Consider the following 16,240-nt stretch of genomic DNA (forward strand, 5'->3'; position numbering starts at 1 on the left):
GGCTCTGTGCAGATAGTACAGAGCCTGCTTGGAATTCTCGCCCTCCTCCTCTCTCCCTGTTCTTCCCCAGCTCATGCTCTCTCTCTCTCTCTCTCTCTCTCTCTCAAAAAAAAAAAAAAAAAAAAAAAAAGATTCTCTCTCTTCTTCTCCCTCTGCCCTCCTGTGCTCCCACATGCACTAATAATAAACATTAAATAATAAAATTAAATTTAAAAATTAAGAACACTAAATAAATGGAAAATTTTAGGATATGAAAATGATCAGCAGAGACCATTGCTTTGCAGAGATTTTAGCTAAGAATCATAAAAGGTAAAGTATCTGCCCTGGAAACTTAATTTTATTACTTCTCTAGGAGGGGCTCTGATAAATCATATGGTCAATTTATTAATTTAGATTAAATGGTAACTGCCAAAAAACCAAATACTCAAGTTTGTTAATGAATATCCTATAGCAACAGATCTCAGCTATATTTGAACATGTAAGACCCTCTGTCTATCTATAGCACCTGCTCTCACTCCAGTGGAAAAAGAACTTAGTAATACAGTGACATGTTACTATACAGAAAAATTTGGGAAGATGTATACATCTGTTCAAGTAACAGTACAGATGATTCAGATTTGAACTACAATATATACTTATCTTCAAATACTGGAAAACTGGTAAAAAGTACTGTTTATGCGTACATTGTAACTACTGGATGTAATTAAACAATCCACAAAAGACTACATCTATAATGTTGAAGCTAACAATAATTTAATGTGAAAACAAGAGAATCAAGGAAAAACTATAACCAACTCAAGACAACACTGATGATGCTACATATTCTTTGGCAAAACTGCAGAAACACCCACTATCTGTGTGCATATACAGGAATTATGCAACCTGGCTGTGCTTTACTTGACAGACAGATCTCTCAGTAAAATCAGCGAAGCACCCTCAGCTCTAATAAACAATTTCGGTAATTTTTAAATAACACATTAACTAGCCCTCTATTCATATGAAAATATTAAAGTATATCTATACTTCCTCACCCAGGAGACCTGAACAAAGGACTTGTTTTGAAATCAATTTCCAACCAATCTACTGAGAAATCAAATCACTATCAGTACTTTGTCAACTAGTAAAATTGAAAAAAAGAAAAACAAAAAAGAAAACACCCAAAAGATCAGGGCTCTGGTCAGATCACTCTTCTCCCTGGTGGACTGACAGGAATGGATCCCAGCACCGGCTGACTTGAGCTCTAGTCCACGGTGTTTCTTACCAACTGTGTCATTTGACCTTCCTCAGAGCTTTGACTTTCCCGTGAATAAAACAGAGGTAATTCCACATGCTTCTCTATAACTTTGTTAAAAGGCCTTGACAACGTAAAATACCATGCAGACGTTAACTATTACTTAACCAATTGATTAATTTCAGTTTCACTATTTTAGAGTGATATTTTCTCCATTTTGTTATCCAATAAAACATCTAACTGTACTTTCCTGTACCACTGACTCCAAAACCATAAACAATTATGTTTTAAATGAAATGTGTTGTAAAGCTGTCAACTTTACATGGTTATTTGGTAATGTCATTTCAATGAAGTACCATCACCTTTATTTCTAAAGCCAAAGAAAACATTTTAGCGCAGATTATCAGATTTCTAGTGGACTGAATAATGACCCCCGAAAGGCATGCCTAAATCCTAAACCTAGGTACCTGTGAATGTGATCTTATTTGGAAAGAGCATCTTTGGCCGATATAGTAAATTAAGGATGTAAATCCAATGATTGGTGTCCTTATAAGAAAAAGGAGAGGAGATTTGAGACACAAAGACACAGAGAAAAAGGCAATGGGAACATGGGAGGCACAGATGGATGTTTCTTCCAACCAAGCAACACTGAGGATTACTGACAACGACCAGAAGCTAGGAGAGAGGCATAGAACAGACTCCCTCAGAGCCTCTAAAGGAGCTAACCGTGCCAACACCTTGGTTTCAGGCTTCTTGCCTTCTGAACCACGAGACAACAATTTTCTGTTGTTTTAAGCCACCAAGCGTTTGACAATTTGTTCCAGCTTCCCTAGGAAACTACTACAAGACCACTTTTTTTCCTTCTTTACAGTCTTCATATATAAATGTAGTGCATACTTACTCTAGAAGAAAAATAACAACATGAAAGTGTTCTGGGCAAAGAGTGAGTTTCCCTACTCTTATGAAGTAATCTCTGTTAACATTTTGAGTTAAATCTTTCTAACTTTCTTACACACATATGCAAATTTCAAGTATATATATGTCTGTGTATCCTTTATTTTAACAAACATAAGACTACACAATACAGGCTGCTGTGCAACTTTTTAATTTTTCAACTCACTGTAAACATCTTTGCTGATAGGTATATAGCCACACCCTCATTTTTTTTTTTTTTGTATCTGCATAGTATTACATTACAGGGCTCTACCAATTTACAAAACAAATTCTCTTTTGAAGAACAATTGGTTCTAATTTTTGCTATTATAAAAAGTAGTTTTACTAATATATCCTTGTCCACATAAATATGAAAGTATGTATTTCCTCAGGGTAAATAGCCAGAAATGACTATGTGCATTCTAAATTTGATGTATGGTATCAATTTACTTTTTAAAAAGCTCCCCAGTTACACTTCCAGCAACTGTTGTGCAATACTTTAAAATAATAGAAAATAGATATTAGCCTTTGCCTCCCATTCCTGGCAGAGTTCTAAAACCCTTGAAACTTCCTAAGTGATAAGACTACTAGGAACAGCTTTTGTTCTAATATTTGGTCTTTGACCCTGGTTCCTGACACAAAGCTCTTAAATCTCTTGGAATTTCATCAGTGATAGAAATGTCTTTTGTCCTAAGGAGGCAATTCTTGGCAGACTCCTGGATAACTTCAGAATGAGGGCTCATGATTAGAAAAATCAAACCATGGGGCTCCTGGGTGGCTCAGTTGGTTGGGTATCCGACTTCAGCTCAGGTCATGAACTCACAGTTTGTGAGTTCAAGCCCCACATCAGGCTGTATGCTGACAGCGCAGAGCCTGGAGCCTGCTTTGGATTCTGTGTCTGTCTCTGCCCCTCCCCGCCCTCTCAAAAATAAATAAACATTAAAAAGAAAAATCAAAATTAGAGGCTTGGAACTTTTAGCCCTACCCCACTTCATCCAGGAAAGGGAGAAGAGCTAGAAATGGAATTAATAAACAACCATGTCAATGTAATGAAGCCTTCATAAAAATCCCAATAGCATGAGGTTCAAGGAATTTCCAGGTTGGTGAATATATTCACGTACCAGGAGGATGTTCAGACCCGAACTCCATGGGGAAAAAATACCCTCCCAGACCTCATACTATGTATCTCTTCATCTGCCTGTTTACCTGTACCTTTATCTCTACTTCATTATATAATGAACTGGTACCAGTGTTTCCGCCTGAATTCTGTGAGCTATTTGTAGCAAATGACTAAAACCATTTCATTTTCGGGGGGGGGGGGGGGGGGGGCATGGGAACCTCTGATTTGTAGCCAAGTAGGACAGATGCTGTGGGTAAGCTGGGGACTTACTATTTTCAACTTGTATCTAAAGTGGGGAGCAGTCTTGTGGCACTGAGCCCCTAACCTGTGAGGTCTGTGCTAACTCTGTGCTAGTGTCAGAATTGAACTGAACTATAGGACACCCAGCTAATATTACAGAAATTTGTTTGGTGTGGGGGAAAAATCCACACATCCAGTGGTTGAGGTGTTAGGAGCATGGTAGTAGTGTGAGTGTTAACAGAAAACCACAAGTGAGTCTTTTTCATTTACAAATACTTCTCCAAATCCTCACTATTGTTGGAATTAGTGATATTTTTCATCCTTGCCAATCTAATGGAAAAAAAAAATTCCAGTTGTTTAATTTGTACTTCTTTGCTTATTAGTGAGATTTAACTTGTATCTAATGTATGTTAGTCTTTTGTATTTTTCCTTCTGGGAATATATTTTCTCTTATATGTGACCATTTAAAAAAGAATATCTAATATCTAAAGACCATCTCATTCAGGGGTGCCTGGGTGGCTCAGTCAGTTAAGCATCACATCTGACTTTGGCTCAGGTCGCAATCTCACGGTTCATGAGTTCGAGCCCCACATCAGGCTCTGTGCTGACAGCTCAGAGCCTGGAGCCTGCTTCAGATTCTGTGTCTCCTTTCTCTCTGCCCCTCCCGTTTGCACTGTTTCTCTCTCTTTAAATAAACATTAAAAAAATAATAAAATAAAGACCATCTCATTAATTTACTTTAATGAGCCTGAGTTTGAAAATATGTATTTCTGTGAAAAGATTTTTTTCTACCCAAATACAATACACTCAACTTAAAATTCATCACAAATTAAAAGTTTAGTGGTTTTTAAATATTTAGATTGCCAAGTCCTTCTGAAAAACGTGTCTCCATTCTCCAAATGACCTACATCTCATTTCCAGACTTACCTTACATAAAACGTCAGAAACATGAAACACATAAATATCTTGAAAAGCTAGAATATTCCTCTTTTCTAGTGTGATTCTTCAAGTTATCTAAATTAGTGAACTAAAAACCTGAAAATGCCATGGAGTTTTCTCTCAAAGAGAAAAGGGAACATTTAAATCTCAAAAGAAAACATATAATTTCTTGCATATATTTTAACTGGTTTACCATCAACACATTAATCATCTTTAATAAAACATCCAGATTTTAAAAATTTTAAATATTAATTTATTTTTGAAAAGAGAGAAAGCAAGTGGGGGAGAAGCAGAGAGAGGGAGACAAAGAATCTGAAGCAGGCTCCAGGCTCTGAGCTGTCAGCACAGAGCCCGATGTGGAGTTCAAACTCACAAACGTTGATATCATGACCTATGCTGAAGTCAGATGATTAATGGACTGAGCCACCCAGGTACCCTAAACCATTCAGATTTTAAAGCCATTCAGATTTAGGTTTTACCTGTAAAAATTTATGGCATTATACATATTTGAATATTACTATTTCATAAGAGAAACAAAAAATACCTCTACATTCAAAACTTCAACAAAAATATTCTTCACCCTTGCATAAAAATCACACAGCAGTATCATTTCTCATTGTTAGCTGTAACTGTTTTCAATACCTTCAAAGCACATGAATATGCCTTTTCTCCAACGTTAATAGATTTAGGATCATCATCATCCAAATCTTCCCAAATCCTCACATCACCATCACTTCCACAAGTCACAATACAACTGTGGAGGAAACACAGTCATTAAAAGGTCACCCAATTTCAGCCTTATTAATTTTTTTAGAATACTACTTTATCTTTTTTTCCAATAAAATCAAGGTGTTAATCAATGTTTTCTTATTTTACATACCTAAACTTCAATAACGAGGACTGCTAATCTCCTATTCTATAAAATGAAAGGTGAATTTAATGTTCCCTACAGTTCCTCCCTGGCATAAAATTCTTTGTAACAATGTAAGAAAGAGGAGTGTGTAATCTAACAACAGGGACTAGGTCAACCTTGCTCACCATTGTGCCCCTGGCACAAAGCAATCTCTGACAAATAGAAGCCTTGATAAATGTTTGTAAAATGAGTAAGTGGATGGATACAAGAACTCAATTATCCAAAGCTGATTATTCAAATGGCTGTAACTCTCAAATCTTGTTTTAAACCTCTTGTTTCCTGGTGCTTTATTCATTTGGTATGTGTCCTATCTGTAGGTGTTGTGACACATACAAAAGGAAACAAAACACAAAAATAACATGGTCAATGGCAAAGAGAAGCCATATAAAGAACTATAGAGGTTCAGAAGAAAAGGATTAATTCCCACCTGGAAAACCAGAGGGATTCAAAAGAAAGAAGACACTGGGAAGTCAAAGGGCAAGTAGGGCAAGTAGAATTAGATATGCTGAGATTGGTGAAAAGAGCAGCTCCAAACAGAGGAAACCGCATGAACAAAAACACGATGTTAGTAAAGAATGGGGAGTTTACTTAGCAGACAGTACAGGAAATTGAGAAAAAAAATGTAGATTGGGGGTCATCCTATTCACAATGATCTTAATGCCAGAGTAAGGAGCTTGGACTCCCTTCTATAGGAAGTAAATAGGAGGACCGTTAGTCTGTTTGCCCAGGACTTTCCTGATTTATGCATCCTGCTAGTTTGTAATCTGTCCTCGATTTTTCACTTTAAAACATATTAGTATCAGCACACCTGGCTGACTCAGAAGAGCACGTGACTCTTGATCTCGGGGCTGAGCATTAGAGCCCCATGTTGGGTGTAGAGATTACCGAGGAAATGTATAAACTTTAAAAAATAAATAAATAAAATGTAGTATCTTAAAAAAAATATATTAGTATTACATGCATCCAAATTTGTTGGGTGGGTTTGACAGACCTCTTCTTTGCACTTCCAGCTTCTGCCATGGTCTTGTTTAGTAGTGTAACATGTACAACGAACAGAGTTCTCACTTTATCACATAGGTAAATCTGAAAGGCAACCAGTGACAACCCAACTCCCCATTCCAATCCTTTCTTTATGCAACATAATACCACCCTTCACAGACAACAGGTGTTAACAGTTGGTTCACTTTGATTAAAACCAAAGTGAAAACAGTCAGGAGGCCCTAGAGAGAACGATTTCTTTCAGTCTTCAATGGTGATGGGATAAGTATTTCATATTGCTGCCCCTACTAACTATTTGGTGCAACCAGCTAGCCAGCAAAGGAGATGTAGAAAGTTACAGGTGTCAGTTGGTGGTACCATTAGAATATTAGAGTGAAATGTGGTGGAATTAATGAGAAATATATGCAAAAAATAGCTCAACAGTCCCCTGAAGAACTTTTAGAGTAGTCTGAATATTCTTCTGACACTGTTTTTGTCACTTACTATAGGAATAAAACATTCATTTTATTATTGATTATGCCTTTTAATAAAACACCTTTCAGTAGCAACAAACTAAAAAAAAAAGATATCAAGTACACGTTTAACAAAATATTAAACACTAAATTTCTGCTTCTCAAGAAGCTGATAATAAAAATGTTAACATGAACAAAATGTTAGTGGACATTTGCTACAGGGGCTGTTGTGATAATACCAAACACAGGAAAGACAGAAGACACAGAACTCCTGAAGAAACTTGAGCATCTACTTTGTAAGCTAGTAGTTATCTTGAAACTTCCTGAAAACCATGTTTCTGCAGCTGCAGAAAGTGAGTTGGCATCTTGTCAGGCATGACTTTTCATAATAATTCAGTACTGTCCAATAGAACTTGCTGAGAGGACGGAAATTGTTTGGCTCCTGAGCAATTAAAATGTGGTTTCAAATGTGGCTAGTGTGACTTGAGGACCTGAATGTTAAATTTAGTTAACTTTAATTAATTCAAATCTAAATAGCCACATGTGGCTAGGCTATTGTACTGAACAGCTCAGCACTAGAACAAACAACAGTGGTTCTAAATTAATTTTGTTCATTTTTCATTTTTTCTAGTGCAAGTAGGGAGTAAAGTTATAGCTGTTAATATGCAGTCACCATTAGTAAGAGAACTTTTCGGCGCGCCTGGGTGGCTCAGTCGGTTAAGCGTCCAACTTCAGCTCAGGTCATGATCTCGCAGTCCGTGAGTTCGAGCCCCACATCAGGCTCTGTACTGACAGCTCAGAGCCTGGAGCCTGCTTTGGACTCTGTGTCTCCCTCTCTCTCTGACCCTCCCCTGCTCATGCTCTGTCTCTCACTCTCAAAAATGAATAAATGTTAAAAAAAAAAACCTTTTTTTTTTTTTAAAAAAACTTTTCAAACAGTTAAATGATACTGGTTTTATTACAATGTCATTACAACGTTTAAATAGAAAATCAGTCAGATTGATTCCAATAATGGTTTAGTTTTCTCTCCAGTTCACAGAAACAAAGTAAAGCTTCTGAAAGTTTATTCTGTGGAAGTAAAACATCTAACATTATTGGGAATTCTAACATCATTTGCAAAGTTTAATGCTAAAGATAAAATTCTTAATTTTCACAGTAATACCCATTTTGGTAGAGCACAGCACTGTGGTAAAAACAAAGCACTTACTAAATTAAGAAATCTATGAAACACAAATGTACTTGGAATTGAAACTATAATTCATAACCAAATGAACTATAGAAATGTATGAATCAAAACAGAAGCCACAGTAGTTGAATTTTGAGATAATTTAGTTTATACCCACAATGACTGAACAAAATTTTCAAAACAAGCTGATATTAGATACACGAAAATACTTCAGCATTGCATGAGATGGTTTCTCTCCTGCCCATCAATTAGATTTTTAAAATATATGAGTCTTTGAAGAATGACTTTATAAAACCTCAGTGTCCTATAATGATGGTGTTATTATCATCATCATCACCACCACCACCACCACCACTATTGGAAACACGTTCCCTAAGTCTTAGTTGCATTTTGTTCAAAATCAGTTAACGATCTTTAAGCATTCGACTCAAGCCTTTGAAGCTTTTGGTGAAAGGCAGTTAATGAAAACAAAGCTTATGGATAGGAAGACACTAAAATTTATCCCTACAAAAGCAAATTAAGAATTGAACAACTTGTACATTAAAAGCTGAAAGAGTGAATGATATCATTTTGAAATTCTCTCATTGTACTCTGGAATATCTTGACTTGTAAGAAGAATCTTCTGAGGGAACCCCTCTTTTTAACTATATAAATTTATATTCTGTGCCAAAATAAAATGAAACTGAGTAGGCTTAAAATTTGTGAAACATTCAAAGAAACCAGAAAACTTACTTGATGAATTAAAGAAAAAAAAATACATATATAAAATATAAAAAAAATAAAAAGTAAAAAATATTGAAGAACTTACTATTGAAAAAGGGTACTCTGAATGAAGGTAAAAAGACAGAACCCATAAAAATACTAAAAGTAAAAGATTTACCCATTTCAATTAAAACAGATTTTTAAAAATTGAAGACTCTTCCAGTTAGTAGAATTTTCTGAGCTTACCAGGTATGTGAGAACCTAGTTATTTTCTTATACTGAAAAATATTATGACCCTAGGGCACTTGGGTGGCTGAGTCGGTTAAGCGTCTGGCTCTTGATTTCAGCTCAGGTCATGATCTCACAGTTCATGGGATGGAGCCTGCTTGGGATTCTCTCTTTCTGCCCCTGTGCTGGGGATCTCTCTCAAAAACAAATAAATAAGCATTAAAAAAAAAAAAGAAGAAAAAATATTATGCTCTTAAAAAAAGAGTTAACTCATCTCACTTCAAGGTCTCAGCATAAATGCAACTCTGAGGATGACTGCAGCCAATTTTATAAGAAAAATAAAAATAAAAATAAGACTATATTGAAAAAAATATATTTTTCAGAAAAATGCCATGTTAGAGACAGGCTAAAAGAACTGACTAAAGTAGATGAGTATGTACCAAGAATATTCTACTTATGTAAATGTTTATATGTTTAATATTTAGAAAATCAATGTAAATTTTTAAATGTTTTAATATCATAAATACGTCTTTAGGAAAAATATTTTAAAACAGGTTTTTGTGTTGTTGTTTTGTTTATTTTAGAGAGAGAGAGAGCACGTGAGTGAGCATGAAAGCAAGGGAGAGGGGCAGTGGGAGAGGGAGAGAGGCAGTGGGAGAGGGAGGGAGAGGGAGAGAGAGGGGGAGAGAGGGAGAGAGAGAGAGAGAGAGAGAGAGAGAGAGAACCTCAGACAGGCTCCATGCTCAGCACAGAGCCTAACTGGGAGCTTAATCTCACAACCAGGAGATCATGACCTGAGCCGAAATCAGGGAATCAGATGCTTAACCAACTGAGCCACCTAGGTGCCCAAAACACTTTTTGAACAGAAATGTTATAGCTCTATCAAAACAGAATAATTTGCTAATCAATAAATAATTTTAAAAATTATAATTTTAGGGGTGCCTGGGTGGCGCAGTCGGTTAAGCGTCCGACTTCAGCCAGGTCACAATCTCACGGTCCGTGAGTTCGAGCCCCGCGTCAGGCTCTGGGCTGATGGCTCAGAGCCTGGAGTCTGTTTCCGATTCTGTGTCTCCCTCTCTCTCTGCCCCTCCCCTGTTCATGCTCTGTCTCTCTCTGTCCCAAAAATAAATAAACGTAGAAAAAAAAATTATAATTTTAATTCTTTTGAAATCCTTCTCCCCATTCCCAAAGGTGTCCCGGTTTAGATGATAAGAAAACCACTGTAAGTTTCTGAGTATAAGGACTAATTATATCATGTCTTTATCCTCTTTGTTTTTTTGTTTTTATTTTTTTTAATTTAATTTTATTTTTTTTTTAATTTTTTTTTTTCAACGTTTATTTATTTTTGGGACAGAGAGAGACAGAGCATGAACGGGGGAGGGGCAGAGAGAGAGGGAGACACAGAATCGGAAACAGGCTCCAGGCTCTGAGCCATCAGCCCAGAGCCCGACGCGGGGCTCAAACTCACAGACCGCGAGATCGTGACCTGGCTGAAGTCGGACGCTTAACCGACTGCGCCACCCAGGCGCCCCTCTTTATCCTCTTTGTGACATAACTACAAGAAGCCAACGATTACCAAGGCATTTCTCACCATCTAGATTCTCCATCCTCACTGAGCAATGTTCTTTTCCTAATCTGACCACCTCTCCCAAACCCTTCCATTGTGCCTCATGAAATTCATGGTTAGGCACCAGACTATCCTCAGCTTTTTTCCTGAACACTTCTTCTGAGAACACAGATTCCTCTTCAATCCTCTTAAAAGGTGGTTGATTTCTGGGGTGCCTGGGAGGCTCAGTCGGTTAAGTGTCCAACTTCAGCTCAGGTCATGATCTTGCAGTTTGTGAGTTCAAGCCCCGCGTCAGGCTCTGTGCTGACAGCTCAGAGCCTGGAGCTTGCTTCAGATTCTGTGTCTGCCCCTACCATGCTCATGCTCTCTCTCTCTCTCTCTCTCTCAATAATAAATAAACGTTAAAAGAAATTTTTAAAGGTGGTTGATTTCTCTTCTACATTCTTTTGGGGCCTGTCAGTGGGCCTTCGTTCCATTTCATTACCACTTCCATTCTATTGCTACACCATACTCTCTTTAAAAAAAAGGGGGGGGGCAAAAAAACTGCTTTGAGACCACCTACAAATTCCTAAAGAGAAATCTCCCATATTCCCTAAGGATTTTTAGCACAAGGTTCATTGTCATTCCCTAACAACACTATGCCTTTTAAAAAAAATGTTTATTTGTGAATTTTGAGAGAGAGAGAGAGAGACAGAGAGAGAGAGAGAGAGAGAGAGAGAATGAGCAGGGGAGGGGTAGAGAGAGAGAGAAAATCCCAAGCAAGCTCCACACTAGCAGCTCAGAGCCTGACTCGGGGCTCTATCTCCTAACTGTGAGATCATGACCTGAGAGCCGGATGCTTAACCCACTGAGCCACCCAGGTGCTCTGAACAACACTATTCCTATCATAATTCTTAGTATTTGTAATATCCATATACACGAAGCCTTCTTATACTAAGTCTTGTCCTTCACTTCATCTCAGACTCCCATTGTCATAGAGTAGATTTTGTCTTTACCAATATTGCAAATTCTTCATAATTTCAATTTCAATCATCCTAATCACTTATCTTTTTACCTGTACCCTTAATATCCTAACTTCAACCATTTTTTACTTCTATTAGGATCTACAATCTATTGAAACTAACTTCTCACTATCTCTCACTCCCTCACAAATTCTCACATCCCTCCTAATCTGGCTTAGATTCCACAACCTGTTCTTAAAATCACTTCTTTGCATCATCCTCAAACCCCCTCCCTTTGTCATACTTACCTGACAAAACCCCAACCGTGGTTAAATCCAACTGTATGCCCATTGGTAAGTAACATTTGCAGCTAAACGTGGCTAGCAAAAAACACATAACCAAGTTGTCTGATCTCACTTTAAATTCATGATCACTAACCTAAAGTAGACCATTAGTGTTGCCCACTATTCCAACTAACTATATTTCCCTAGGTCCTTCTTTTCTTTTTTTTTAATTTTTTTTTAACGTTTATTTATTTTTGAGACAGAGAGAGATAGAGCATGAATGGGGGAGGGTCAGAGAGAGAGAGGGAGACACAGAATCTGAAACAGGCTCCAGGCTCTGAGCTGTCAGTACAGAGGCCGACGCGGGGCTTGAACTCACCAACCGTGAGATCATGACCTGAGCCGAAGTCAGACGCTTAACCGACTGAGCCACCCAGGAGCCCCTAGGTCCTTCTTTTCTAATCATCTATCTCATATCTACTCCTCTTTCTTCAAACCCCCACAGCCTCCCCACTCTCAGCTAAAAACTTTGCTTCCTATTTTACTCAGAAAACTGAAGTAGTCTGTAGAAATTAGCCTCATATTCTCACTATGCCTCCTAGGTGCTCCTTCCCTCCACTTGTGAATTTGACCACGTTCCTACATTTGGCCACTTTCTCTCCCTTGTGCACTATATTGTAACCCCTCTTACCTACTCAAGGCCATCACTCCTGCAATTCTCCCTCTTCCTACCATAACATCAACTTATCCCTCCCTGGGATATGGATCATCGCCATTCATACATATACTGCATCTCTCACTTTAAAACAAAAACCTTCCCAGCGTGCCTGGGTGGCTCAGTTAAGCGGCCGACTTCAGCTCAGGTCATAATCTTGCTGTCTATGGATTTGAGCCCCGCGCCAGGCTCTGTGCTGACAGCTCAGAGCCTGGAGCCTCCTTCCAATTCTGTGTCTCCCTCTCTCTCTGCCCCTCCCCTGCTTGCTCTCTCTCTCTTTCTCTCTCAAAAATAATAAACATTAAAACAAAACCCTTTCCTGACCTCACATCGCTATCCAACTACCCTTATTCTTTGAGTGCCATCCTCGCTAACTCTAATTCCTCCCTTTCCAGTTTTATGAATACACTGCAACAAGGTTTTCATTCTCACCACTCCATAACAAAAGCTAGATCATCCATATTACCAAATCTAATGGTAAATTCTCAGTCCTCAACTTGACCCATCAGCAGCATTTGACATCGTTTATTATTTCCTCCTCCTTAAAATGCTTACTTCATTCGGCTTCTAGACATCATTCTTGTCTCTTGGTTTTCTACTTTTCTAGCCAGCCTGTCTTAAGTCTCCTTAGCTGGGTCTTCCTTCTTTAATTGGATCTCTAAATATTTTGGAGTGTCCGAGGGCTTAGCCCTTAAACTTTTTTTCTCAACTACATTTACTCCCTCTCTAGGTGATTTCACCCAAGTTCATAGCATTAAATATCTATTTATTAACTTCCACATCTAGATTTCCAGTCAAGACCTCAATCCTTAACTCCAGGAGACATCAGCAAAAGATACAGATTTCTATTTCTAGCTCACATTTCTTAGCTTTAGACCCATTTATCTAACTGTCTACACCTCTAGTTGAATATCTCAAAGAAATATTCCAAATGTTCAAATGTAAACTCATAATCTCCACTCTTCTTCTACCTCTGAAATAAGCTCCTCTCCAAACATTTCAGATATCTGTGAATGGCACTGTCATCTCCCCAAATGTAACACCCGGAGACATAGATGTGATCCCAGACATCTCCATCTCCTTCATCATTAATGTCTGATCTATCCTGTTGATTCTACCTTTTAAATATTTCCTGAATGCATCCTCCTTTTTCCATGTCATGTCTTCTCTAGCCCAAGCTTCCATCACACTCCACAAGACTAATGCAGGTACCTCCTCAGTCTTTCTGCATCCACTTCTACTTTTCCACTTCATCTTCCACATAACTTCTCAAAAACAAGAGTCTGGGGATGCCTGGGTGGCTCAGTCGGTTAAGTGTCCGACTTCAGCTCAGGTCAGGATCTCACAGTTCATGAGTTCAAACCCCGTGTGGGGCTCTATGCTGACAGCTCAGAGCCTGGAGCCTGCCTAGGGTTCTGTGTCTCCCTCTCTCTGCCCCTCCCCTGCTCGCATTCTGTCTGTCTCTCTCTCAAAAATAAACAAACACTAAAAAAAAAAAGTCTGATCACATCTCTCTGCTTCAAGTTTTTAATACCTTCCTATGGCTTTTAAAATGAAAACAAGATTCCTCAATAAAGCCCAGAAGGTCTTGGATAGGATGCCCATTGCTTACCATCCCAGATTTCATCTCTCATCAACCTCTGCATCACACTCTACATTTTGGCATCACTAGCTTTCTTTCTGTCCTTTGAGCATACCACGGTCCCTACCCCACTGGAATTTTTCAGGGTTCCCTCTGCCTGGAATGCCAACACCACCACCCCACTGCCACCCCCCATCTCTTTATACTCCCTAACACCTACTCAACCTTCAGATCTCATCTCAAGAAACACTTCTTCTGAGAAACCTTCCCCACCTTCCAAACTGTATCAACGTTCCTTCATATATGCTTATCATTATACCTATCATTTAATATTGCTAAGTATAATTCTAAACGTACATTCACTGTGGTGATTAATCTGTGCAGAGTGTCGGTCAATCTAAAAAGACTCTAAGGTCAATGAAGAGACTTGTTTGTACTACTGTATCTCTAGCCTCCACCAGAGTTGACATGCAAATATTTTTTCAATAAATGAATCAATATAGGAGTGACAGTGGAAGCCACGAAACTGGATAGTACTGCAGAGTAATGAGATTTAGAAAGATAAAAAAGAGACCAGAATAATCCTGGGAAAAGATCACAATCAATTAAGCAAAGGAAGTAAGCTAGGGGGGGGGGGGGGGGGAGTCAAAAGTTAGAAACAGTAAAAAAGGAAATAGTATCACAAAAGCCAAGGAAAGACACAACACCAAAACGACAGAAAGGGCCACTGAATTTGAGAAAGAGGCAGCTAGCCATCTGACAAAATAATCACGTGGGATGCAGAGGACAAGTGAACAAAAGATAAATATGGGAGAAAGCTCACATCTTTCCAACTCCTCTGGAAGTAAGATTTTACACTCGTTAACTTTTTAGACATACTAAAACTACAAGGACGGCCCGAATCGAACAATAAACCTAAGGAAAATACATGTGCCATTTTAGACTTCAGTCTTTTTTCTGTCTGGTTGCGTCATTTTAGGCTGCTTATCTGACGCATAACAATAAATTTTGTAATATTTACACCTCAAACGTTCTTTTTCGTTTCTCAAAGTACCTTACCTCCCCAAATCATCAAAACAGACATCTGTGTGTCCCTCGGTATGTCCAAATCTCATCGGCTTCTGGGTGGCAGGCATCTTTCCTTCTACCCACCTAAAAATGTTTTATCAAAACTAGTATTAGTTTAAAGGGGAGGAAAAGCCGGTGGCTGAAGAAGAAGCAGGGAAGTTAGTCTCCCGGTGGCCCCCTTTCCCCCACCTGAGTGGCACAAACAAGACAGAGCAGAGGGTTTGCCAGACAATTAGCCGGGAAGGGGACACGTTTCCCTTCGGTGCGCTGTAAGGCCACTGGCAGCGCAAGGGGGTACTCACCGAGAGAACCGAGCTACGCCGGTGAGGAAAAGCGTGGAACAAACGCCCGCGCCGGGCCGCTTCCCGCGCTCTGGCGTGCTCCCTACCACTGCGCCTGCGCCGGCCCGCCCGACCGCCCACGCCCGGCGCAGAGCAAGACCGAAGTCGCCGGGTGGTGGCGTCAGCTACGCGCCGCCTGCAAAGGAAAAAGCCGGTTGCTGGGGGAGTGAGGAAGAAAGGGAGGGTGCCGAACACGGAAGTGATGGCAGCGCCTTGGGAGCAGGTGGAGGCGGTGACCGCATCCTCTGAGACCAGAACCCAGCGCCGAGGGGTGTCAGCTTGCAGAAAGGCATCCGCCTTATAGGACCTACAGGAGGTGCAGGAGTGACTGGGCCTCCCTTCACCTTAGCGAGTACCCAGAGTGATGGCGATGGTGATGGCGGCAGTTACTCGGACAGCCCCAGTTAAGCTGCGCTCTGAGAGGTGAGTGGGGGAAGGGTGGTTGCTGCCTGGCCTTGTCGATTGGGGTCTGCTACCGCTTTCCAGGCTCTCCTAACATGCAACCATGTCCGAGTTCCTGAACTTGTCCAGCCCCTCCGTGGGGCTCTGCTAAAGAATGAGGTATTTGAGCATCTTCTCCCCAGAAGAGCAAGACTCTTCCCAAACCTTTCATCTTGGCATCCTTCGCACCCTCACCTTGTCGTTTCTATGGAGATAAAGAAGGGAAGACTTTAATCTTAGTTCTCAGTCTCTGGAGGTATGGCCCGTACATTAATGCTTATTTGGGGGGCACTCTTTACATATATATATATCCCAGAAGAAGAAAGTAACTTGGGTTTCCCCGTTTAGACCCGACCTG

The 16,240-nt window shown here is 39.5% G+C and overlaps 1 protein-coding gene across 3 annotated transcripts in view; it reads right to left on the reverse strand.

The window, feature by feature from the left end:
• WDHD1 (WD repeat and HMG-box DNA binding protein 1) overlaps positions 1–15,531 on the reverse strand; it is a 68,299-nt gene extending 52,768 nt beyond the window's left edge. For 2 of the 3 annotated variants that reach the window (XM_011283237.4, XR_006599607.1), the window contains exons 1-3: positions 15,403–15,531; positions 15,092–15,184; positions 5,106–5,217 (exon numbers count right to left, since the gene is read on the reverse strand). In XM_011283237.4, the coding sequence (XP_011281539.2) occupies positions 5,106–5,217; positions 15,092–15,168 (189 nt within the window). In that variant the 5' untranslated portion in view covers positions 15,169–15,184; positions 15,403–15,531. Of the gene's footprint in view, positions 1–5,105; positions 5,218–15,091; positions 15,185–15,402 lie in introns of those variants that run through there. The other variant, XM_045059936.1, reaches the window with a different exon arrangement.
• Between the last annotated feature and the right edge of the window lie 709 nt (positions 15,532–16,240).

The sequence above is a fragment of the Felis catus genome, chromosome B3 (genome assembly GCF_018350175.1).
Source record: "Felis catus isolate Fca126 chromosome B3, F.catus_Fca126_mat1.0, whole genome shotgun sequence".
Lineage (NCBI taxonomy): Eukaryota > Metazoa > Chordata > Mammalia > Carnivora > Felidae > Felis > Felis catus.